The sequence below is a fragment of the Pan paniscus genome, chromosome 5, assembly GCF_029289425.2.
Source record: "Pan paniscus chromosome 5, NHGRI_mPanPan1-v2.0_pri, whole genome shotgun sequence".
Lineage (NCBI taxonomy): Eukaryota > Metazoa > Chordata > Mammalia > Primates > Hominidae > Pan > Pan paniscus.
The window spans coordinates 147562364-147587776 of NC_073254.2; the positions used below are offsets into that span (position 1 = coordinate 147562364).

Consider the following 25413-nt stretch of genomic DNA (forward strand, 5'->3'; position numbering starts at 1 on the left):
GTAATTCTTCAAGTGGGAGAAATACGATACCAGGCAGAAACCTAATCTACGCAAAGAAATAAAGAGCACTGGAAACTGAAAAAATAAAGTTAAGAGAAATGCCTAGAGGAGAAAGTATTTCAAGGAATGTTGTGGATGAGGTGGGGGTTTTAAGGCAGTAGTGGTGAGAGAAGTAGGCCTGAAACTAAGGCTAGATGGTGGTGGTCAAAGTATATTAACAATAATTGATTTTTGCATAAGAGATATATTTACGGTGGATTTTACCTGGCTAAAATATTGCCCTTTGTTGAAAGATTGCGTCACTATGGGATTTTTTTCTTAAATTATTCAACTGTACCATACAGATTGTAATTAATATAAGAGACTCCCTTTTAAGGCTTCAGTCTAAGATGTAGTAAACCAATTGATGTACGAAAAGATTATAGCAATGCTTTTAAATAATCCCTAGGCCACTTCTGTTTCAGTGTCAGCAGAATTCTATGGTATAATTATTGCATACTTGTAAAAAAAAAAAAGCATAATTTTTTTCTGAGGTAAATTTAAGAAAATTGTGATAGATTGAGGGATAGAAGATATAATGAATTCAATAGAAGACAAAACAAATAAAATTGTAGCAGAAAATGGTTTAAATATCTATTGAGAGTCAAACAATAAAAATATAATTAAGAAAATTAAAAAGATTTCAATTAATTTAATTCTAGGTATATTAACATCCTATGAGGATTAGAGATGGTTAGCATTTGGTAACCATTATTAAGTAACACTACTCAATACAAGTACCACAAATAACATTTTTTTTTTTTTGAGACCGAGTCTCGCTCTGTCACCCAGGCTGGAGTGCAGTGGTGGGATTTCGGCTCTCTGCAAGCTCGGCCTCCCGGGTTCATGCCCTTCTCCTGCCTCAGCCCCCGGAGTAGCTGGGAGTACAGGGGCTGGCCACCACGCCCGGCTAATTTTTTTGTATTTTTAGTAGAGACTGGGTTTCATCGTGTTAGCCAGGATGGTCTACATCTCCTGACCTCATGATCCGCCCACCTCGGCCTCCCAAAGTGCTGGGATTACAGGTGTGAGCCACCGCGCCTGGCCCATCTCCTCTCTTTATGGATCATTCTTGCTTATAGTCCAGTCTTGCAAGGACTTAACATAATAGGAACCACCTACTGATTTATTTCCCTCACCGTCTCTCACATCTTTCTTTCTCTGCTGAATGAGTTTACACTTAATTCCAAGGGCAATAATTATAATCAAATCCTTGTGTATACATTTGTTGACATTCATACATCTGTGGGTGGATGTTAGAGCCTGAAAGGATTGGGGTTTACGGAAAAATGGCATCAGGAATATTTAGAGACAACAAGTGTATACAACTTTTTTTCAGGAATTTTGCTGCAAAGTGGAGCGGTAAAACACATTTGGAGGGCAAGGACATAGGGTAAACAGCTCTAGGTTTAAGTATACGTAAGAGAGAATTTCTTATTTTTAAAGTTGAATGTTTAAGATATTGGCATGTTTGTATTTTTACTGAGAATGTGAAAAAATGTAGGGTATTGTCTTCTTTTAAAAAATATTTAAATATTTTTAAATGCCTTATTTAAAATGTGAACAAATTCTTCATCCTATATCCCTAGCAGCTACTTTCTTGCTTGTCTCATTTTCAGAGCCAAATTTTTTATTAAATTAATTATATTTTCAGTTTAAGTAATATAGATATATGCATGTGTGTATGTATATATATATACATAAACATATACACTTACATTTCTTAATGGTTTTCTTGTATCAATATTTTATTTGTTCTTTAGATGCTATCTCTGAATTTCATACTATGAAAGATTTAACACTCTTTCACTACACACTACACTCACACATTTCTTTTTATCCTATATTCCTAGAATTGTTAACTAAAATTTGTGGTGAAATAAATATCTAGTGTTTAATTATTATGGTTATGTAAATATTATTGGCACTGGACCTACACAGCATAATCCTATTTCTTTCTCATGCAAACTTTTTCTTCTTTCTTAAGTTAATAATTGCTTAATTTCTCTTTTTTTTAGTTTTCTCTGTACTGAACACAAATCACTAACTTTTATAGAGCTCTAAAACTTTTTCCAGTATCGTCAAAGTCATCAGGTAATGTATGTTTTATTTAATATTTTTGAAAGTGCTCTTTCTTGAATCCCCCATCCTCATGATCCATAATATGATTGCTCTCTCCATCTCAATCTTCCCTTTATGAATATCATGGGAATTCCCCTCTTTTCTGTTTCACATTTCCTGTTTCTCAAACTCAGTATTTTACCCTTTCTTGGTTTGCCTGTTTATTTGGTAGAACTTATATTCCAGGAGTTTCCAGTGAAAGTTTAAGAGGAAGAACATTTTTGAGATCTTGCATATCAGAAATATTTCTATTTTAGCCCCACACCTGGCAGTTTGGCTGGATATTCAATTCTAGTTCTAGCTAGCTAGTTCTAGCTCCTCAGGATTTTGTAAGTATTGCTTCATTTTCTTCTACCTCCCAGTGCTTTATCTGAAGAGTTCAGTGGATTTCTTACTCATAATCCTTTCAATGTGACATAATTTTCCAGAGAAATTTTGGGGATTGCTATTATAATAAAACTCATAGGAGATACTTGTTTTCTCAATGGTCTCTGCAGAAATTACTCTATCTTTTAGTATTGAGTATTGCTGTGGCAAAATATGAATGACCCTGTTTATTCTGTCTTTGTATGTGACTTGTTTACTTTGCCTGGATTCCATTTACTCTGTCTTCATCTATTATGTTCAGTAATGTCACCAGGATATGGTTCAGTGCAGGTTATTCAGCATCTTTTTTTTTTCTTTTTTTTTTTGCTGCCAATTCAAGAAGTTCTTTATTTCAGGAAATCTTCCTTGCATTTTTTTATTCAACATTTTTTTTACTCTCTTCTTCAGATAGGAAAGAAAAATTATGTGTATTGGTCCTTTTCTTTCCCTATGTGTATAAACTTTTAAATAATTGTCATGTCTATTTCCAGTATTTATCCTTTTCTATTTCATTTTGAGTGATTTCTTCAGGATAGAATATTAAGTACCTGACATTATTTATATCATTTATAATTGCCACTTTTGTTGTTTCCTGTAACTATTTTATATTCTCTTCATCTCTAGAGCCCTTCAAGTCTATTTATCATCGTTTCTGATAGTTTCAAGTTTTTCAAGAGCTTATATCACTGTTGTGGAACACTTCATCTTAGTGATTTTTATTGTTCATAATTTCTGAGATGATAGGTAATTATTGTCTGAACTCTTTTTCTTTTTTATTAATTTTTATTTATTATTTATTTTTTGTTATACTTTAAGTTCTGGGATACATTCTGTGTAGAATGTGCAGGTTTGTTACATAGGTATACATGGGCCATGGTGGTTTGCTGCACCCATCGGCCCGTCATCTACATTAGGTATTCCTCCTAATGCTATCCCTCCCCTAGCTCTCTACCCGCCGACAGGCCCTGGTGTGTGATGTTCGCCTCCCTGTGCCCCTGTGATCTCATTGTGTCTGAACTCTTTTTCTGTCTTCTAGTACAGTTTCTCTTGTGATATAAATTGTTTGTATTTTGATTGTCTTATTTCCCCATTTTCCCCCAAAATATCTTTTAAGGATATTTTTTCATTTTATTCATATATATTTTCCAATTTCTATTATGACGTATCATTGCTTGCTAAGATTATGGTTATCTTGAATGGGGTCAGTTTAGGAATATCTGAAGAAAGGACACAGGAAGAATGAACTAGTAAAGCCTACAGCATTGATATAAACACAGTTGCCTTAATAAATCTCTATCAAATCTGTACCTACTTTTTCCACAATCATGTCTCTCCTTAACTGTCTGAATCAATATATTTTGAATTTTTTCTGGGTAATTATCAGGATCCAGGTGTTTGGGGCAGCACACAGTAAAACCCCTCATCTCATCAGCTCTTAGTTGTATTATCTGGTGACTTCCCCTTCTTTTCCCTCCTTTACCAAGTTGCACATCTGACAGTGTCCTCTCTCAAAGGGGAAAAATTACAGATAATCAGAGTCACACGTTGGCCTGATTTATCTTTCAATGAAGATTTTAAATCATATCTCTAGTACGATATTTTAAAATCACTTATCTAGTTACATTCCATGTTGTCACTCTAGACCTGACAAAAAGGTAATGCATAACCTGTATTACATCAAGGAATTCAGTAAATATCTTTGTCTTCATGTGTAGCATATTTTATATTATCTGATAAATATGCTTCGTAGTCTGTGATTTTCAAATACATTCATATCCTTGTTCCAAGGAAGATGTCATCTTGGTGGTTTCTTTTTTGCTTTCATTCTCAATATTTCGTCATAAGGAAAAGCGTGAAAATCCTTTTACACTGGAGTAAATAGGAACCACTTTCAGAGAAAACAGTATACCCATAGGATATTTAATCAGGAAAAATATAATTACTAAATGTTTGTATAAATACAGGTAATATAACTCCCCAAATTAACTGTAAGATAATACTTCTTCTTAAGTGTCAGCCAGTTAAGTATTTTGGAATATTTGCCAAGAATTTTTTTTATGTTAGGAAAGTTAACCATAGCTTTTCTTTTTGTCAATTTTTTAAAAAGTTTTTAATTCTTACCACTCTACATGTGTGGCCATGAGCTGTGTGTTTTGCAAACAAAAGAATCTAAGCTTTTCTACTGTTATTGAGGATGGGAAAAGGAAGAGGATGATGACTGCACTGAACTAATTCAATAATATAACCAAATCATTGATAATTCAAGGTGCATATTAAAAAGAATATAGAAATGGATCAAACATATTCCAGAGTGGTTGTTTAATTTTAATGAAAGGCTTTAAAAATGTTTACATAGTTTTGTACTCTTTTACTCCTTTTGCCTACATCTTCTTATTTAGTTTTTTTCCATTCCTCTGTGTAATAAGAAAGAATGGTTTTACTATTCTCTTTTTGTAGAGGAGCAAATTTAGGGTCCTCAAATTCACATTGCTAGTAACAAGCTTAAGTTGACATTACAGATCCCCTGTCTTCAATCTCCTGACAGTTGCCTCAACAAGGCCATCTAAATATACACTTGCAATCAGCATTCTAGGAAAATGAATAAAATATCTTCAAGTGCCATAAAATGCAGATTTTTTTGAACACAATTTCTTCTCTTAATTAAGTTAAAATTTCCCTGTAATATTATTTGCATTATTATTTTGTGGCACAATACAACATAGCCTACTAGTGCCCTGGCTTTGACATCAGGCAGGCCTGGGATCAAAATTAGGCTTTCTCATCTGGGACCTGTATGTGATTTTGGGTAAGTCCTTAACCCTGATAAGTCTTAGTTTTATTGTTGGTAAATTAGGATACTAATATTTATTTCACATTGATCTTTTCAAGTTTGAGTAATTGTATGTGTGTGACTCAAACATATAATTGTCTATCCAATATCTAATACTAATTATCTTTTCAAATATCCAAACTTACCTTGAAAAGAAGTTATAATTAGTGGATTTAGGAGCAGTAAAACTATTTCTACTTTATAGTTAAGAAAAAATGGGCACAGAAATGTTGAAAGACAAAATTAGAATGTCTGTTCAGATTAGGTTCTCCAAGCAGTACAAATCCATAAAAGAAATATTGCCTTAAGTTAAAATTTTATTTCTTTCATAGAGACAGCAATCAGAAGTAGACAATCTAGAGCTGTAGAGACTAGAAACCAAAAGTCTTCTATTTTATTGTTCTCCTACCTTTTCTTGCTCCTTCATAATCTAAGACAGCATCAGTCTCTAGTTACATTTACATTCCAGCCAGCAGAGGAAGAAATAACAAAGAATAAAGGACAAGGTATAAAGGAGATTCCTTGAAAGCTGCAACTTAACAATTTGGCCACAGCTTTATCACGTAGCTACATCTAGCAGTGAGACTAAATAATATAATCTCTATTCCAGGAAGACTCTGTTGTGCTAAGGATTAAGGGTGTTCTTACAAAGAAATAAGAGAAGAGTGAATATCACGTTATGTAACTATCAGTGCATGCCGTGATATGTTTGATGTTCATTTGAGGTTTATTTGTAAGTGTCTAACTTATTTCCTCTTCTATTAATAATTTTTGCATGAGAAGATCCAGATTCTACTATTGACATTATTTCTTTTATATCCTTAACAAATATCTTTCCATCAAGATGTGCTCTTACTTTTTTCCCACTGTATATGGGATTCCAATAACTACTCCACTAGTGGATATAGAAGCAATGTCTAGATCTAGTTCCAGTATAGCTCCTCTTTAAATTCTCATTTGTATTTTGGTCTTCATTTAAAATCTTTCTCTAATATAGTTCAATATTTCTGTTTTATTTAACCTGTAACTGGTCACACTATTACCTCAATGACTGTGGTGTGTTACTTTAATTTTTGAGGGCTTATAATAATCTTCTAATATCTGTTATGGAAAGTTTCCTTTCACTATTATTATCCATTATTATTAGAGTTTTTGTATTTTCTTCATAATTTATTTTTTAGGCAAATTTTAGACTCAGTCCTAAAAATCTTTCCAGAAAGCACATCTAAAAATCCTGTTAATATTTCTCATTTATTGTACAAATTTATAAATTAACATGTTGATAATGTTGAGTCTATTGAGAAACATTGTGTGACTTTGAAACTGTTCAATTTTTTTGTAGTCTTAGAGATTTTTCCAAACAGATCTACCATAATTATACATTTATATGTTGGCCCTTTTGTTGACAATAAAATGAGGACTTTTCTTCCATTTTCACCTATTATATTTCCCAATTGCTTTTATATATAAAAGCTATTGATTTATATATAGTAATTTAGTTCTTAACCACTTTAGTAAATTTTTTCTTTGTAGTTACCCTTCTAGTTTATTCTCTTATGTTTTCTGAACACTGTCATATCATCTATAAAAGTAAGTACTAGCACATCTTCATTCTCAATTTTATACCTCTAATTTATTTATCTTTACTAACTTTATTGTTTGGTATCCTCAAAGAAAAGTTAAATGATTATAATGCTGGTGGTCATTTTTATTTTATTTCTGACTTTAAAGGGAGTGCTCTTAAGATTTCTCCATTGAGAACAATCTGGCATTTGGTTTTAGAGTAACACATCTTACAGTACATATTCATGTATTTATTCTTATAAACATTTAATATACTTTTAAAATTTCCAGAATGATTGCGTTCTTGATCTATAGTAGCAATTCCTACCATTCCCTTTTATATTAATATATCTGGAAAATTTATTAATTATCAAATGGCTATTGGGTAAATAATATGACAGGAAAAAAGAGTGGAATCATGCTGTAGGATGTTTAATGTGGACCATGCCAGGAACAAGCAGTACCATTGACCTACTATGAAGCATATGGATCTAATTGTGTAAATAATTGAGATTTTCAGATGCATTACCTATTAATAAGGCAAGAATTTTTACTATGTGTGAATACAACTTCAATAACAGTGGTTGAAACAAGAGAGCGGGGTGTTTCTTGCTCAGGTGAAACTCAGATATAGGAATTCAAGGACATCTCATGGCTCCACAGCCCTCTGGGACTCAAGCCACCTCCAGCTTTGCATTCTGTCATCCCTAAGATAGTGCCTTGCATTTAGGGGTCAGAATTGAATTTCAATCATCACATCAATAATCCAAGCCACAACATGGAGGAAGGGAAGAGGAATTGACATATGCCCTTCATTTTAGGACATGTTCCAGAAATTGTGGATACTATTTCTGTTTATGTCTCTGTGGTCCACACTTAGTCACATGGTTGCTTGTGCAAAGCAAATTGGAAATTTAGCCTTAATTCTGGGAGACCATATTCCCAGCTAAAATTCTACGATTCTTTTACTAATAAAGAATGAAAAATAGAAATTAAGAATTAACTAGCAGGTTTTGTTCCAGCAGGCTGACTTTCATTATTGAATTGAGCTAATTAGATATTCTTTAAGCTTCTTTCTTGAAGCAGAACATTGTATTACAACTGGATCACACATATTTTTAGTACACATTTGCAGATTATTATAAATCCTAGTATTTCCATCTCCAGCTATTTAATATTTTCCATGAAATATGTTAAAGTATTTTTATTAGAGGGAAGCATTCTAAAGCCATTTGTGATGTATTTTGTAATCACAATGTAGCCTGGGAAACTTCTGGAAGGTTTTTGTTGATAAATAGTTTTATCTAATACATTATAAACAAGCCTAACCTTGTATTTAGGTTCTGACACAGTATTCTGACACTGAAGAGGCTGGGAAATTTAATTGTCCTAAATGTTAGCTAATACATCAATTTCTTCTACATTTTCACCCTATCCAGGAAAACAAAAAAGCAAAGTGTTGATATACTGTGAGGTTAGCAAATATCATGACTTCCTCTTCCATTCTCCAATAAAAGCCCTGCTACGATTGCAATCCCCAGCTCTGGCACAATGGCTTTTCTTCCTTCCTGGGTTTGTGTACTAGTTGGTTCCTTTTCTGCTTCCTTAGCAGGGACTTCCAATCTCTCAGAGACAGAGCCCCCTCTGTGGAAGGAGAGTCCTGGTCAGCTCAGTGACTACAGGGTGGAGAACAGCATGTACATTATTAATCCCTGGGTATACCTTGAGAGAATGGGGATGTATAAAATCATATTGAATCAGACAGCCAGGTATTTTGCAAAATTTGCACCAGATAATGAACAGAATATTTTATGGGGATTGCCTCTGCAGTATGGCTGGCAATATAGGACAGGTAAGAATGACTCTTGTTTTCATTGTAATGATCTACCGATAGACCTATGAAGTATTTGGGAAATTGGACTCTGTATATACCCTACTATGTTTTTAAAAATTGATTCTTTATCTTGTTCTCTTTTCCCTTATAATCATTGTTTTTCTACCTATCCTTCTCCTTATCCACAAATCCTTCTTTTGTGGGTTGTGTGTTATTATTAGAAGCTTCAATGAGGCATAAGACATAGTTATCAACTGTGAAAAGACATCACATCTCATCTATTGAGCATTTCACAAATATTTGTTGAAATTCTACTAAGTGCCACACTCCTTTCTAAGCAATGAGATGAACAAAACAGTCAAGGGGATATACAAAGTGATGTCCAATTAGTTTGAATTTCTTAAAGTTCTAATTATGATATGAGGTTATAAAGAAGCATCACATTGTTCATGAAGGTCTTTCTCTGTAAAATGTTTGCTTCCTCTTGGAAATAAGGTACCTTACAGTGTATAGACAGAAGTTACATTTTGGGATACAATATGCATGAATTGAAAGATACTTTTGTTCTGGTTGATAGAAGCTCATGAGAAAGAGTGGTGCCTGTTGCCCACTCCCTGCTGATAACACAGCCAATAAAGAAATTATGTGTGTGAGAGAGAGGTTAAGAAAAGAGCAATTTCATTTGGAAGAAAAACAATGATTATTTTCTAATATTTACATAATGCATATTACAGGTGAAACACCTTTGGTGCTTTTTCTCACCTCACATCACAACCTTATAATGTAGTTAATATTATTATCCCCATGTCATAGATGAGAAAACTAAGGCATTGGAGGTTATTTAGATAAAGTCAAGCTAGTAAGCGGTAGAGCAGGGGTTTGTTTTGACTCTCGACCATCTCTTTTCATCTGTATGCATATTGCTTCATAGTTTCGATTAGAAGGTAGAGGAGGAAATAGAAGAGAGTATCCTTACAAAAGTAAATAATATTTAGGACCTATAACTCAAAAGTAGAAAACTGTGTTGTTGTTAAGGAAAAGGAAAGAAATTAGAAACTAAAAAATAAAAGGTAAAAAAGAATGATGGGAATACAAACACATATCATTCAGAAATAAATGCTTTTGTATCTACAAACAAAATCTATGTGGTTAAGCAATAGTTACAGCCAGTTTCAAAATGCGTATAATAAATACGACTGTGCATCCTCTCTCCTCCAGGCAGATTAGCTGATCCAACCCGAAGGACAAACTGTGGCTATGAATCTGGAGATCATATGTGCATCTCTGTGGACAGTTGGTGGGCTGGTATGTTCGTTTAAGTGGCAAAATAGATATTAACCTTTCCTGAAAGAAAGCATTCAAACCTAAAATCTTAGGGACAGAGACAGAACTAAAATAATCCTGTTCCTATTTTAAAAAGGAATCTATTTCACCGTGTACCTTATGGCCTTTAGGTCACATTAAGGGATTTAAGAGCCACAATGTCAATAATGATTCCTTAGGACATATCCAGCTTTTCACAGAAGGACGAAAACAAGGTTCTGCAAAAGCAGTGGCCTCTGAGGGGTCAGCTCTGGTAGTTAGGTGGGAGGTCCAACTGATGACAAAGAATCTCCAGAATAAGGAACGATGAGAAGTGAGACATCAAGACAAATGATGCTTTTTCATTTTGCTCAGACCAGATGTGGTTAATATTGAAACCCATAAACATGCCAGAGATTAATACCTACTGCAATTCATTATTCCAATCAATAATCTCAGGCTTTAATCATATACTTAATGCTAAAATAACCAGAAGGTATTTTCTAATTCTTTCATTTAATTTTATGCTTTAGTAATGAAAACAATTTATACCACAAATCCTTAGAGGTATTTCTCAATAGTTAGAAACACGACCACATTAAATTTCACTTTTTCAGAGCAACACACATCATATGTATCCTTAAGCATTTTCCACTTGCTGCCCCTAGTTCTTTTAAAAGACTCGCGAATAGTAGTGGCCACAGATCTAGAATTCAGAGTTTGTTATTCTTAGATCGGTTTAGTAGTTTGGAGGATTAGCCTGCTACACTGTGGCATAGGATTCCATTCACAAATGCCTGTCTAGGATGAAATATTCTACATCACTGATTTCTAGTGGAAATCAGTATAAGCCTAATATCCAACTAATGAAAATGTCTGAGTCTGCTGGAATAGGTGATATATAGGTTAAATTTTTTAAAATGTGAAAATAGTCTTGTTTGATAGTCCAATGGTCTATTGTCAAAACTTACCCAAAATTTGTGCTTTAAAGGATAAAATAAGATAAAAATTTAGTGATATCATGATTACAAATTAAACTTATGTGTATAAAATAGAAAACATTCATTTACCAAAGCTATAATCATGTTAAAATATTTTAGAGAAAAATACAAGTACAATTCACAATAAAACCGTAATGAGAGGTTTTGTACCATTTTGTGGAAAAGTTGATAGCTTTCTTCCATTCTTACTTAATGCTTTGAAAAAATGAATATTATGATATCCATTAAAATTACTTTTTGTTTTAAAATATAGTCAACTACTTTAGCCAATATGTTATATATTTATGACTATAAGGTTATTAACAGAAATGCAATCAAAGTTATATATTTGATCCTTAGGGGGATTTTTGTTCAATATTTTTTTCCTAATGTTTAGCTTTTATCATGTTTCTGGGTCTGTGAATTTTTTTATGACTTATGCCTTCCTTAAAAATATCCTCTTTGAAATTTGTTAGTGCTTGTAGTAATAGTAAATCTTTTGTTCTTACAGATTTGAATTATTTTCTGTCTTCATTACCCTTTCTTGCTGCGGTTGATTCTGGTGTAATGGGGATATCATCAGACCAAGTCAGACTTTTGCCCCCACCCAAGAATGAGAGGAAGTTTTGTTATGATGTTTCTAGCTGTCGTTCATCCTTCCCTGAGACAATGAACAAGTGGAACACCTTTTACCAGGTTCCTTCTTTATACTCTTACGAGATAGGAAGAGAGTTTATTTTGTCATATAATTTCGTCTAGGATTTTTTTGTGCATTACATAATATTTTCCTTAGTATGCAAATGTAAATTGCTATGCATGATATATTAATAGTATATTGTAGAGTGTTATGAGTCATTAACACCTGCTGCCTCAATACAGCATTAACATAAATCTATCCATTCTTCTTGCCTCAAATACATTATACAAAAATGGTGAGCATACAGGATATTTTGCTGAATGGTTAATAAGCTATTCTGATTAATTGAGTCTTCATGTCCACTAGGATATTGGAAGAAATTTGACTAAAATCAATGAAGAAAAGATATATTTACTAGTACTTTAGTAGATTATTGCATTAGTTTAGATCTAATGAAACATTTTAAGAAGATATTTTTGTTACTCACGATTTTATGGTAATTTTAACAATGTTAATAGGAAAAAATAAAGGCCTGATCGGTATAAAATATAAACTCTGAAAATACTTGAAGTTCAATACTTACAGATGCATATGCTATTATTAAAACTAATGAATATTTTTGTGTTCTTTAAAGAGTGTTAGGCATTAAGGCCATATACATACTTTTTCTTAGAAATAAAATTCTTCTTTTATGTACAATATTGCTAAAATATATCTGAACATGACTAAATTTCAGGGAGAAGATTTTATAGTTGCTCAAATATTAATAAATTTGACCTCTTTACCTTAGTATTTGCAGTCACCTTTTAGTAAGTTTGATGATCTGTTGAAGTACTTATGGGCTGCACACACTTCAACCTTGGCAGATAATATCAAAAGTTTTGAAGACAGGTAAGAATGAATCTTTAAAGTATCTCTATTTAATATGATAAATAATTTTGGGCATTATTTATATATTTTTCTTCTTCTTCTAGAGTGTTTTTCAATCTTTATATTAAATAATAAGCCTAACCATTGGAGATTATAGTGGGGATGTGTAAATATTTTAACATGATCAGGCTTAAAAAAGTGTTTTATGAAGAAGGGGAAAATTTTGAGGAAAAAAAGCCTTGCATGAAAAAACAAAAAAAAAGCAACAGACAATACATTTTCCTAAATGTAGAAAACAAAATATAATATAAATATGTAGATGACCTTTATTATTTAATCATAGACACTGTTATAAGAAAAACTATAGATAAGATAAATGTAGCAGAATTCACTTAAGCAATGAATGATTCATTAATCAGCATCATCCTGAACCAGTAGAGGTTCAGAGAGCTTCACCTAGTGATGTGGGCAGGCAGTATTTATAGACAGAAAAAGAAAGTGACATATAGAAACACCTTGATTGGTTACAGCTCAGATTTGCCTCATTTGGACATAGTGTGGTGAGAAATTTGCCTTGTATAGGCATGGTTTGATCAGTTGGCAGCCTGTGATTGGCTGAAGCTCAGCTAGCCATGATTGGCTGAGACTCATATTTGTTACAAGAAAATACTCTTAAGTTCGGTTGCAGTTTGTTTACAAACTACATTAAGTTGCAGTTTGCTACATATCGTGGCAATTTTAGGCCAAACTTAATTTAACAATTCCCCACCTTTTGGTCTGCCTCTCAATTTTGAGAGGTTGACCAAAACCTTGGGCATTGACATCACTCTCTGTCACTTTCATCATTGACTTATTTGGTATCAGTATGGAATTCACAGTTCACAAATCAGGACAGTTGACTGATTATTTATGTTCTCTTTATGTTTTCATTATTCTAATTTTAATGAGACCATTTGACATAGAATGAATAGCTGCATAAGAGGATTTAAGACTCTGGGGAGGTTAAGGTGCACCAGGGAAACTATTATGATGGCTGTCAGGAGGCTGATACTAAGAGACAGAAGGAACCTCAATGAATTGAACCAACATAAATCAAATATATAAATAATAAGCCAGAAGAAAAATCTACTTGTTTTAACCAATTGGCTTGTTTGTTGATTTCTTACAACTGAGCTTCTACCCTACCTGATGAATTTACTTAAGTACAGGAGGGAGTGTTAGCTAGTGCACATATTCCTCCCTAAAGGTAGTCCAAAGCAATCCGGTTAACTAATATGCCTTTAGCAAGAAAATCTAAAGAAGTTTGCTGGCCAATTGTAGCCTTTGCAGTAGAGTCAGCTGTAGTAACTAATGTATGAGACGTATTTCTAAGCATAACCTCCTTTACATTTATACAAAGCCAGGGAAGGAATTTTTTACACAACAATACCCATTAAGAAGAATTCATACCTGCTGGTAAATTCCTCTTTATTCCATAGTTCAAATTAAGAGTTGCAGACCAATATCCAGTTTCCAATTAGTTATGGAGTGACAGGAGTACTCTTGGGATCCCTTAATTGTCGGTGGCTCCTTATTTTGTAATTATTGAGACATGGATTTGCCCACATATATGGTTGGTTGTTAAATCCTCCACAAATAAAAATATATTCTGGAAGAACCCTACAGATAGTCTCCTATGTGAGATGCCTTGTGCGTTATGAGTCAGCATTATGAGTCAGCATTAGTAATATTTGTCTAAGGCCTCATTTTTTAATCATTGTGTGGTTAGAAGATACTAACAACTAAAGGATTAGGGTTATAAATTTGCCTACAAACGTCGAATTATCTTCCTTTTGTTTTTCAAATTCAATTCTGGCTTAATTTAATTACCATACTCCCATTATAGGTTTTGCCTACTGTTAGATTTAAACAGGCAATCTGAATATTTGAATCTAAAAATCTAGCTGTTTAGAAAGAACTAGATATTGCACATGGAATATCAGTGAAATTTCTTACAGGGTGAACCAGAGTATCTCTAAGATCATGTGAGGATTTAGGTTTAACATGACATATGCAATACTCAGTTAAGTTCCATGCAGAAGTAATTGAGTATGAAATCTTCATTATCACATTATATTGCCATGTGTAGACAGAAAAGAAACATGGGCCAAAAAGGAAAAGGAGAAAAGACTTCATGTTGACAGAGGAGAAAAGACTTTATTCATGATCTTGGGAAAGCTGTCTACATCAAGGATGCCATCTTCTTCTGGGGAAAAAAAACGTTCCTAGTAAGCTTTACCTGGAGATCTCCGATGGGTGTACAGTCCCAGGGGTCTGGAGGGGCTCTCTCAAGTTGAGAAATGTGGATCCAAGACTCAAATCCCTGAAGTTGTGCTGCAAAAAAGAGCTTCGTGTGGTACCTTCTGATGGAGTTCAAAGGCAGTCTTTCTTTGGTGTCGTTTCCAAAAGAACTGATCTCTAAGTTCTAGATCATGGAAAATCTGGTTGTTATCAGCTGGTGGGCTGCAATGGGCTTCTTTTATCTGGTGAAAATATGCTTTGGCAAAATGCATTGAAGCCTCATAATTTTGAGTCATATCAGAGTTTAGAAGAACATGAGATATATGAGATTTTATTATTAGAGACATAGTCCTTCCAAAAACTATTTCATAAAGAGTCAATCTGTCTTTTCCTATAGGAGTGGATTTGATTGCTATCAATCAGTAGGACCTTTGACCAATGCAATCCAACAAATTCTATTAACTTTTTCTAATGCCATTTTGTTTGTAATACCTTTTTAAACTGTTTTACAACTTTTCTGGTAAAATGAGTGCCTATATTGCTAGAGATGTTTCCAGGAATGCCCTATAAGGACATTTTCTAATAACCTTTTCACTATTGTTATAGCATTTGCCTTCTCGCATAGAAAAGCACTTATAAAACGAGAAAATATGCACTGAAGGTGGCAATTGAATTAAATATGTCTGTAGGTGTTCAAATGATCCAGCATGTGCCAAAAATATATCACTTGAGGTTTTTATTGCCTTACCAGCATTATCAGTTTAACAAACCAAATATTAGTGATAAGGCATTTCAGAATAGTCACTCCACCAATATTTTCCTCATAGTTTGGATTATTTTATCTCTTCCATGATGAGTATAGAGTTTTTAATAATGGAAGCTTTTAGGACCCAGGAAGGACTAGGAAGCCATCTGTACTTTCCATGAGTCCATATTTAACATTGAATTTATATTTTTTTAAATGTCAGTTTTGGCTGGCACACCCAGCACTTTGGGATGCCAACGCAGGCAGATCGCGGGGTCAGGAGTTCGAGACCAGCCTGGCCAATATGGGAAACGCCGTCTCTAGTAAAAATGCAGAAATTAGCCAGGCGTGGTGGTGCAGGCCTGTAGTACCAGCTACTTGGGAGGCTGAGGCAGAAGAATTGCTTGAACCCGGGAGGCAGAGGTTGCAGTGAGCTGAGATTGCACCCCTGCACTCCAGAGATTGGGGACTGGGTGACAGAGTGAGACTCCATCTCCAAAAAAAAAAAAAAAAGTCAGTTTTGTATTTCCAAATCAGGTCAATAGCTTGCTTATTAAATAGGTTATCACAGGTAATTTGACTTGAGTCAATCTCATGATATTTGTTCAAACTGCTTATCTAAACAATTTCAGTTCTGGCTGACATAGCATGAAAATCTGCCAAAGCATTTTCTTAGTAATCAATTAATTCTTGTTCTACTTGATGTTGGGTTAGAAGTTTTATGAATTAATATCTTCCTAACAGTTCTGGGAACTCTCATTTGGTCCAATGGGATGATCAGATTTCTAGGAATTTCATAAAATTTCTGGAACATATATTAATAACACATCCATACAAATACAACTTAAAGAAGGTTTAACATTACTTATTATTTGACAATGCTTTCCATATTATTTATCAAATAGGCCCAATTACTTTAACATCTCTCTTTTTATAAGGATGGATATCCTTTTGAGATGTCCCAAAGGCCCATCTGCAAAGCCCCAAAATTAATTTGAGGTCAATAAAAATACTTGATTTAGAATTTGATTTTTTGGAAGCTTGCCAAAAATATCAAAGGTTTAAAATACTTGATCAAAATAGGATCACAGATCACTTGGAAATAATAGTCATCCATTTTAATCAGAGTGATAATTTAAAGACTTTAAAGGCAAATACAGAAAAATTACATAGTTATAGAAAAACCTTCGATCTTTTATAGAGAGGACTCAGTTGTTTAAATGATCAAAAAACCTAATGAAGACAACATGAAGCACAGGAAATTATCTTAGTAAAATGTGGAATCTTTGTTTTGTAGGACAATTACTTCAAGGGTAAAGAAAAACTTTTCACAGTGTCATACTAAGAACAGACTAATACTCCAAGAAAACCTTGGCTTAACACAGGGAAACAAATTCTAGTTTTGCATCAGTGTACCTTTGATATTAATACTTGATTTTTAGAAAAACGTATAAATAATTCTCTTCTAATTTTAGCCAACTTGATCAACACAAAATTTTTTTTCACAAGATTTATCTTTCACACACCTTTTATAACTTTCTTATACATTCAGTTTTTGTCCTATACTTCCTCTCTTCTCATTTTGGAACAACCTGTCATTCCATACCCGGATAAAATTTGCTCTTCTGTTTCTTGAACAAAACGAAACATCCTCATATATTATAGCTTTTCTTACCAAAAGCACATTTTACCTGTCTACTTGCATATAGCTTTGTTTTCCTTATTTCTAGTGATTTCAATTATATATAATTAAGAATCTTAACTCATATTAACCTAAATTTCCAGTGAACACTAGGAAACAAGCAATTGTGAACTGTTGTGCCAGTAATCTGTAGACTGATAAATCTATGAATTATACTTTCTAGAAGCATGTGTTTTCTCATGGTAAATTTGTCAGTGTGGCACAAAATATGTTTATTAACAGTCCCAAAAAGCAAAGGAAAAGTCAGGCACACAGACTTTCAGTCAGGCACACTGACAGGAAAAGTCAGGCACACAGACGCTTCGAAGGGTGAGGGGAATGGAATTTATGGGGCAAAAAGGAAAAAGGAAAAATAATTCTCAGCAAACCAAGAGAGTCCTGCTAGCAGGTTTCCTACCTCACAGTTTGAACAACAGGCCACCACTCGAGCTGAAGAGAGCAGGCTCCTCCCCTGTGTAAGGTGCAAATTCCCTGTGGCTCCACCCCATGCTGCCAGTGAGCATGCGGGCATGCTCAGACAAGGCCCTGGGCAGGTTTCCTCATCTGCACAAAAGCATCTGAGGTAAACACTTGTGGGGAAGGTTGGAGGATCTCTGGGGACCCCTTTTTATCTGCCTAGGCATTTGGCTGTCTCAACACTATGGTTCCAATAACTTCAAGTCTTTTCTCTTGAGCTCACCCAGTTTTCAGAAGAGACACTTTCAGTCACCTGCTTCAGAAGTGAAGGCCTGGCTGTTAGTATTATTGAAGTCAAGAGAGAAGGAAGAAGCAAGGGGAGAGTGTCTTTGCATTCAGTATATCATTTACACTTATATCCTGTTTCCAAGGTGGTGTTCCTACCTTCAACCATGTTTAGTTCACACAGTTCAAGGACCCTCTGTTCTACCCTTTCCAGGGCAAGGAGTGGCAGTTACCTACTATTTGAAATCTGGAAGGAAATCTTTGTATATGATTCTTTAAAGTCTTTTAATCTCCCTGATTTTAGCAATCTCCTTTTACCCAGAAGGTATTACTAAGACTTAAATCGAGGAGAATTCTACAAATTATATCAGCATTATTTTTCTATTTTCCTCTCTGTTTACTTAGAATTTAATTTTCTTGATTCTATTAAATCTTTTCAACTAGTTCTTTTCAATTTTCAGCTTCCAAAATCTTGTTGTTCCCCACGTGTTCTGATTTTATTTCTTGTGTCATTTTTATGGAGATTTGTTAGGTTGCAAAAGTACTAGTATTTGTTAAAAACAGCATTTTTACTAAAAAACTCTTTTACCTAAAAATTCCCTTCTATTGTCTCTTTAATTGGGATCAGTTCAGAATATAATAAAATATTGTGTTATGGATAAATTTATATATAGGTGCACTATTAAGAAAGCTAAAAATACATGTTTTCTATTAATTCACCTCACTGAAAGTTTAATAATAGTTCCTCAGGCAATTTGAATATTTTCAAAGGCTTATATTGGCAAAAGGTAAATCTTTTAATATGATTATTTTGGAAGATTTCAAATGCCTGCTTATGTGCTCTGATTTGTTAATCTACCTGTTTATGAGGTCTCTGGTTTGTCAAGGTCTATGAATTCATATTACAAGATTCAAGGCTAATGATTGTTCCTTGAAATGAAGTAATAATGTACAAATTAAGATGTTTTGCTTTGAAGTTCCACAGACCTGAGTTTTAAATCCTGGCTCATTTGACCTAGGAGTTCAAACAAGGAGAAACTCAATTTTCTTATTTTTAAAATAGCAATAACAATAGTACATGCCACATAGGGCAATTTTGAGGATTAATTAAGAAATCCATAGGTTATGCTTAACATACTGCTGGCATATGAGAAATATTCAATATAAAGTATCTATTATCACCATGACAAAAAGCAGCAGTAAAGAACATGGATTTTAAAGGCAAATTGACAGGGTTTAAAACAGGGCCCTGCAATTTACTATGTGTGTGGCCCTGAGTTAAGTTAGCTTTGTTTGAAAGAAAGCAGCCCAATCAACAATCACTAAACCTCAGTGTTGTACAACTGTGTTTATTGCTCAGATGTCTAGGGTTTAGATACGCTGCTCTGCTGATCTTTCCTGGGTTCACTCTCATGTTGGCTGATTTTGGTTGGCTCCAGCAGGGATGACTGGGGAAGCTCAGCTCTGTTCCCCGTCTCATTCTACATCAGACAAGCCTGGTTGTTTTCCATAGTGATGGCAGAATTGCAAGAAAGAATAACCAAATTGTGAAAATGTATTTCAAGTTTATGCTATGTCAAAATCGTTAATATTGTATTTTTTAAGTCAAGTTACGTGACTGAGTCAGGAGTGGGAATTTCTGCCTATCACTTAATTTAGGAAGAACTGGTAATGAAAGTTACATAGCAGAAGACAGAATTGTAGGGATTGGAGAAGAACTGGGGCCATGGTTGCAATCTATTGCATGCTGTGAAACAACCCTAAAAGCTCATCAGTTACTTTCTTTAGGCAAATATATATTAAGGAGTATTTACTTGAGACAGTACTGTATATTTTGTAGCTTGCATATACTCAAATAAAACTCTGTGGCTCTGTATCCTCAGATTGGCTGACTTACGTATGCCTGTGTTTCAACTTTATGTGAATCATTTCAAGTGTACTTTAATTCTTTCTTTGGTGACCACATTCTATCTGATCATTAGGTGAACTGACCAACAAATCATTCAACTGATGCATTTGAAGAGTTTATTATTGAATTTCTTCACTGCTCTTGTGATTTCTGTGTATTGAACTGGTGCACTCATCTCTTCTCTCCCAGTGATTCTGACTTACTTCCAATTTGTTTAGTACATTGTTACTAGACCTCTGTGGCCCTTGCTCAAAATCTTCATGACTTCACATTTCCTTTCATCTTTGCTTGGTAGGTGACTGTAATGTATTAAGGGGCATTGAATCCCGACCAAACACTTCTGTCATCGACAATCCAACTCTGCCCACCCTACCACTTCCAAGTATAGGGCAGGGAGGATCCCACAAGCATAGGAATCAAACAGATAACAGGTATTATCTGGGTTATGTTATAGTTTATTTAATCTCAACAGGCATAATGCAAGTACCTTCTGTTTAATGTATCTTTTCTATGTTGCTGTCAAAATAAAATCAGATAATCGAATTTCTAGACATGATAATAGAATATAACTAGAGAAAAAAATCCTTCAAATATGTGGATGATATAGTGTTATGGGAATATAGAAGAGAAGAAAGTGGTAGATTCCACCTCAGGTGGGCTGGAATGCCCTTCACCTTTGTGAAGAAGGTAATATCTATGATGAGACTTGAAACAGAATGTACCTGCTTAACCACATGGTGAGTACACAATGTCTCAGGGAGAACAAGTCTGTTTGCAAAACTACAAGTTGTTTAGCATGCTTAGACAGCTCATAGAAACAGAAGACATGACTTTTATAGTTCTAAAACTACTGAATATAACTTTAATCTTTCCATTGTAATTATTTGTCCCCATTTCTTAGGAGAAACTAAACTTTCTCACCTGTTATGGGGACAAATAGTTACAGAGGCTTTTCTAATAATTACAGAGTCTTTTCTAACAATTACAGAGGCTTTTTTTCTACCTGAGGCTTCCTGTGGTAGAAGAATGCCAATTATTTACAATTTAGATTTAGATATTATTTTCCTAGAAATCTCAATGTTTCTGGGATCCCTGGCTTTAAGAAATCAACAGTTTCACAAAGGATATTTAAGTCTAGCAAAAATTTTGCTTTAGACCTTTGATATTTATCTCTACATTGGCAAAGAGTATGATTTAAAAATGCCTTACTTTTGGTTATTAGGTGGTATTCAAGTATAATGTGCTGAATTAAAGAAGATAAAATGCAATGTAAAATGTAAACAATTAGTGAGATGATTCTTCCTAGATTTAGAATTTTAATGAGCCGTCTTCACACCTCCTGAGGGATGGAATAAAGTTATCACAATATCAAGCCTATTTTCTAAATTATAAAATTATGAATTTAGTTTGTTGGCAAGAATCAATATTTTCTGAAGGCAATGAGCTTGAACTTCTGAGGTGACTAATTATAATTAAATACTTTTCCGTTTGTCTTTTAGATATGATTATTATTCTAAAGCAGAAGCGCATTTTGAGAGAAGTTGGGTACTAGCTGTGGATCATTTAGCTGCAGTCCTCTTTCCTACAACCTTGATTAGATCATATAAGTTCCAGAAGGGCATGCCACCACGAATTCTTCTTAATACTGATGTAGCCCCTTTCATCAGTGACTTCACTGCTTTTCAGAATGTAGTCCTGGTTCTTCTAAATATGCTTGACAATGTGGATAAATCTATAGGTAAGAACCTTAAAAGGATACTTTTAAAAATCAGTATTATGTTGAACAAATAGAGGAAGAAATAATAATTAAATCAGTGATATAAACATTACAGCACTCCAAAAATAAAGTTAAGATTTCCCTATGGGTATCCATTCTATTTCTTTAGCAATAATCACTCTTGATATATACAACCATTTAATGAGCACACATTTTAATCTTCTTACTCATGGTCTGTCCTTTCATCTGGAGACCATGTTGAAACTTGAAGTTGGCAAACCAACTGAAACACTTTTGTTTTGTTCTACATACCGATATATATTCCTTATTTTGCTCATCAGATCATTAAAAAAAAACTTTCTACTTTGCTCTTATATTTAAAGAAAATGAAGACATTTCAAAAGAAAACCTGCCATGATTAATGAAATTACTAGCAATTTGGCTTACTTGAGTTCCCTTGATCCAATACTATTAGTCATGGAAGAAGGGTTTTATTCTAGCCCTTCAAATGCTGGATCTTCTAGTGAGGTAAAAAAAACAGAGGATTCTTTATCTACCAGTTTGAAAGTGACTATATCATTCCCATTTGCCATACATGCACTGAAGCATTGAGCCAAATTTAAAACGTTTTTCAAAGCAAAAACATCAAGTCTGAAAGATAAAAATGGAGTAAATTAAACATGAATAAATTAAACCTATGTTTAAAAAAAACCTCTGCATCAGTTAGAGTAACAAAAACATCCAAACACTTTATAGACTTCATACAATTGAAGTTTTTCCTTTGGTTCTAGTGCAGCATTCTCTGTCAGTAGGCAGCTTCCCTTCACACAATCAGTAGCAGACCAAGTCTTCTTCATTCTGTGAAAATTTTTCTTGGAGCTTTTTCCCAAAAATGAGTTGATCCAATTTATTCTGTTTAATAGATATATAGTGTTATTATTAGTTATTGCCAATAATATAACAATGACATGTTTAATATATTTTTCTTGCATAATTTATTATTTTATCACCAAATTCATAGAAAGAACGTGAAGTAAAGTTGGTAAGTCAGATATTGCCAAATGGTATTGCCAGTAATGCTATGAATGACATGCCATGCTTACTTTTCTTTGTATAATTTATGATTTTACCACTAAATTAGTAGAAAGGAAATGAAATAAAATTATGAGCCATATATTGCCAAAAGGTACTTTAAAAAATTTTCAAGAGTTTACATGTAATCATTTTGTATCTTTTACAGGTTATCTTTGTACAGAAAAATCTAATGTATATAGAGATCATTCGGAATCTAGCTCTAGAAGTTATGGAAATAACTCCTGAAACATTTAACTTCAAACTTCAGGAAATGATTAATGAATTAAAAATGAAAAACTCGAACTTGACAATCAGTAATTTCAAAAAATTAATGTCATCATGACCATGTAGTTTATTCTTTCTGATATTTTTGATTTATGCTTATTTGTTAAGATCTTGTACATGTATTAAAAACTTAAATGCATTCAAATTAAAATAATGATTATTTTGCTCATGATTTTAAAATTCATTAATGATTAAAATGTTTAAGATAAAAGGATATTGCATTATGCTACCAAAAAATAACTGAGAAATTAACAAACATATTAAACTTGTGTAGCTCTTTTGTTGTTATCCTATCATCAAATTTCATGACATTTAGACTAATATATATTGCTGATTTATAACCAAAATCCAGATCATTTTGAAATAAAATACTGACAGGCAGTTCAAATTTTTAAAATTCATAAAACTGACCTGGAAAATAGAATACACTAACTCATGTGTCAGTTTTCTCTGTGTTTTTGCTGACCACAAGTTTACAGCAATTACATGATAGAGTTCCCCTCCTTTCACCCACACTTGATAATGAATTCATTATATATAAAATATATAATTAATAAGTGAGAATACACTGGCCAGGAGGTGGTGATTTCTAGAGCTGACATGAAGCTTTCATATGAAGGTTTTCCCGGGTCCTCATTCACAGACTAAATCTACCCACTAACTGTTGGAAAATGAAATTGGACAAACTGGTTTGAATATATGGGTACTGGATTAGGAAAGATGTAGTTTAAATCTCAGCAATGGCTGGGCGTGGTGGTTCATGCATGTAATCCCAGCACTTTGGGAGGATAAGGCGGGCAGATCACTTGAGGTCAGGAGTTTGAGACCAGCCTGGCCAACATGGTGAAACTCCATCTGTACTAAAAATACAAAAATTAGCTGGGCGTGGTGGTGTGTGCCTATAATCCCGGCTACTTGGGAGGTTGAGGGAGAAGAATCGCTTGAGCCCTGGAGGCAGAGGTTGCAGTGAGCTGAGATCGCACCACTGCACTCCAGCCTGGGCAACAGAGTGACTCTGTCTCAAAAACAAACAAACAAACAAATAAACAAACACAAAACTCAACTCCGGTTTGCCGGTTGAGTTGACCTTGGGCCATTTTTCTAGCACTGTCTGTGCTTCAGTTTACTTACTGTTAGAATTAAGATTATAAAACCTACATTGCTAGATTATTTTGGGGAGTCAATAAAAACATAAATACAATGGTGGCTCGAGTTGCAGGAAAAAACCATGTTCCTGTCACATGACCAGGAAAGATTAAGCTTGCAGACACTTTGAAGGGGGAGGGGGAATGGAATTTACTGGGTGAAAAGGAAAAAACTCAGCAAAACAGAGGGGTTCCTGTTAACAGACCCCCATCTCACAGATTGAATCCCAGGTTACCACACAGGAAAAGGAGAGGCCAGGCTCCTACCCCTGCAAACAGCATGAACTTCCCAAGGCTCCACCCTGTCCCCCTAGAGCTCAGGACGATTGGAGATTCTCCGGGACCAGCAGTCTGGTTTTTCAGCCTTTGAGCTGTTTTAGGCTTGAGGGTGGGGCTTCACTAGGGAAACCTTTGGCTGCTTCCATCTGTATCATTCCCCCCTCTAAAAAAGTACTTCTAACTGCCCTTAGAATAAGGATAAGGATAAGGATAAGGATAGAAGATGGCCGAATAGGAACAGCTCCGGTCTACAGCTCCCAGCGTGAGCTATGCAGAAGACGGGCGATTTCTGCATTTCCATCTGAGGTACCGGGTTCATTTCACTAGGGAGTGCCAGACAGTGGGCGCAGGTCAGTGGGTGCATGCACCGTGCGCGAGCGGAAGCAGGGCCAGGCATTGCCTCACTCGGGAAGCGCAAGGGGTCAGGGAGTTCCCTTTCCGAGTCAAAGAAAGGGGTGACGGAGGCACCCGGAAAATCGGGTCACTCCCACCCGAATACTGCGCTTTTCCTAAGGGCTTAAAAAACGGCGAACCACGAGATTATATCCCGCACCTGGCTGGGAAGGTACTACGCCCACGGAGTCTCGCTGATTGCTAGCACAGCAGTCTGAGATCAAACTGCAAGGCAGCAGCGAGGCTGGGGGAGGGGCGCCCGCCATTGCCCAGGCTTCATCAGGTAAACAAAGCAGCAAGGAAGCTCCAACTGGGTGGAGCCCACCACAGCTCAAGGAGGACTGCCTGCCTCTGTAGGCTCCACCTCTTGGGGCAGGGCACAAACAAAAAGACAGCAGTAACCTCTGCAGACTTAAATGTCCCTCTCTGACAGCTTTGAAGAGAGCAGTGGTTCTCCCAGCACGCAGCTGGAGATCTGAGAACAGGCAGACTGCCTCCTCAAGTGGGTCCCTGACCCCTGACTCCCGAGCAGCCTAACTGGGAGGCACCCCCCAGCAGGGGCACACTGACACCTCACATGGCAGGGTATTCCAACAGACCTGCAGCTGAGGGTCCTGTCTGTTAGAAGGAAAACTAACAAACAGAAAGGACATCCACACCA

General features: G+C 34.8%; 1 protein-coding gene across 2 annotated transcripts; it reads left to right on the top strand.

Moving 5' to 3' along the window:
- The first annotated feature begins 1833 nt into the window (after nucleotides 1–1833).
- C5H6orf58 (chromosome 5 C6orf58 homolog) lies at nucleotides 1834–23089 on the top strand. Of its 2 annotated transcripts, XM_055114111.3 has the most exons (7): nucleotides 1834–2133; nucleotides 8529–8771; nucleotides 9972–10058; nucleotides 11547–11731; nucleotides 12463–12563; nucleotides 21359–21597; nucleotides 22817–23082. In XM_055114111.3, the coding sequence occupies exons 2-7, from the start codon at nucleotides 8615–8617 to the stop codon at nucleotides 22894–22896; spliced, it is 849 nt and encodes a 282-aa protein (XP_054970086.1). In that variant the 5' UTR covers nucleotides 1834–2133; nucleotides 8529–8614; the 3' UTR covers nucleotides 22897–23082. The 2 variants fall into 2 exon arrangements, with proteins under 2 accessions (XP_054970086.1, XP_003827681.1); XM_003827633.5 differs by lacking the exon at nucleotides 1834–2133 and having other exon boundaries at nucleotides 8471–8771; nucleotides 22817–23089.
- The last annotated feature ends 2324 nt before the right edge of the window (nucleotides 23090–25413 follow it).

What these genes read in the sequence shown, in the direction of transcription:
- C5H6orf58 (XM_003827633.5), top strand. Translation starts at nt 8,471, where the DNA reads ATGGCTTTTCTTCCTTCCTGGGTTTGTGTACTAGTTGGTTCCTTTTCT. An exon ending in ATCAAAAGTTTTGAAGACAG is followed by an intron (nt 12,564 to 21,358) that starts GTAAGAATGAAT and finishes TTTGTCTTTTAG; the next exon opens with ATATGATTATTATTCTAAAG. An exon ending in CAATGTGGATAAATCTATAG is followed by an intron (nt 21,598 to 22,816) that starts GTAAGAACCTTA and finishes TATCTTTTACAG; the next exon opens with GTTATCTTTGTACAGAAAAA.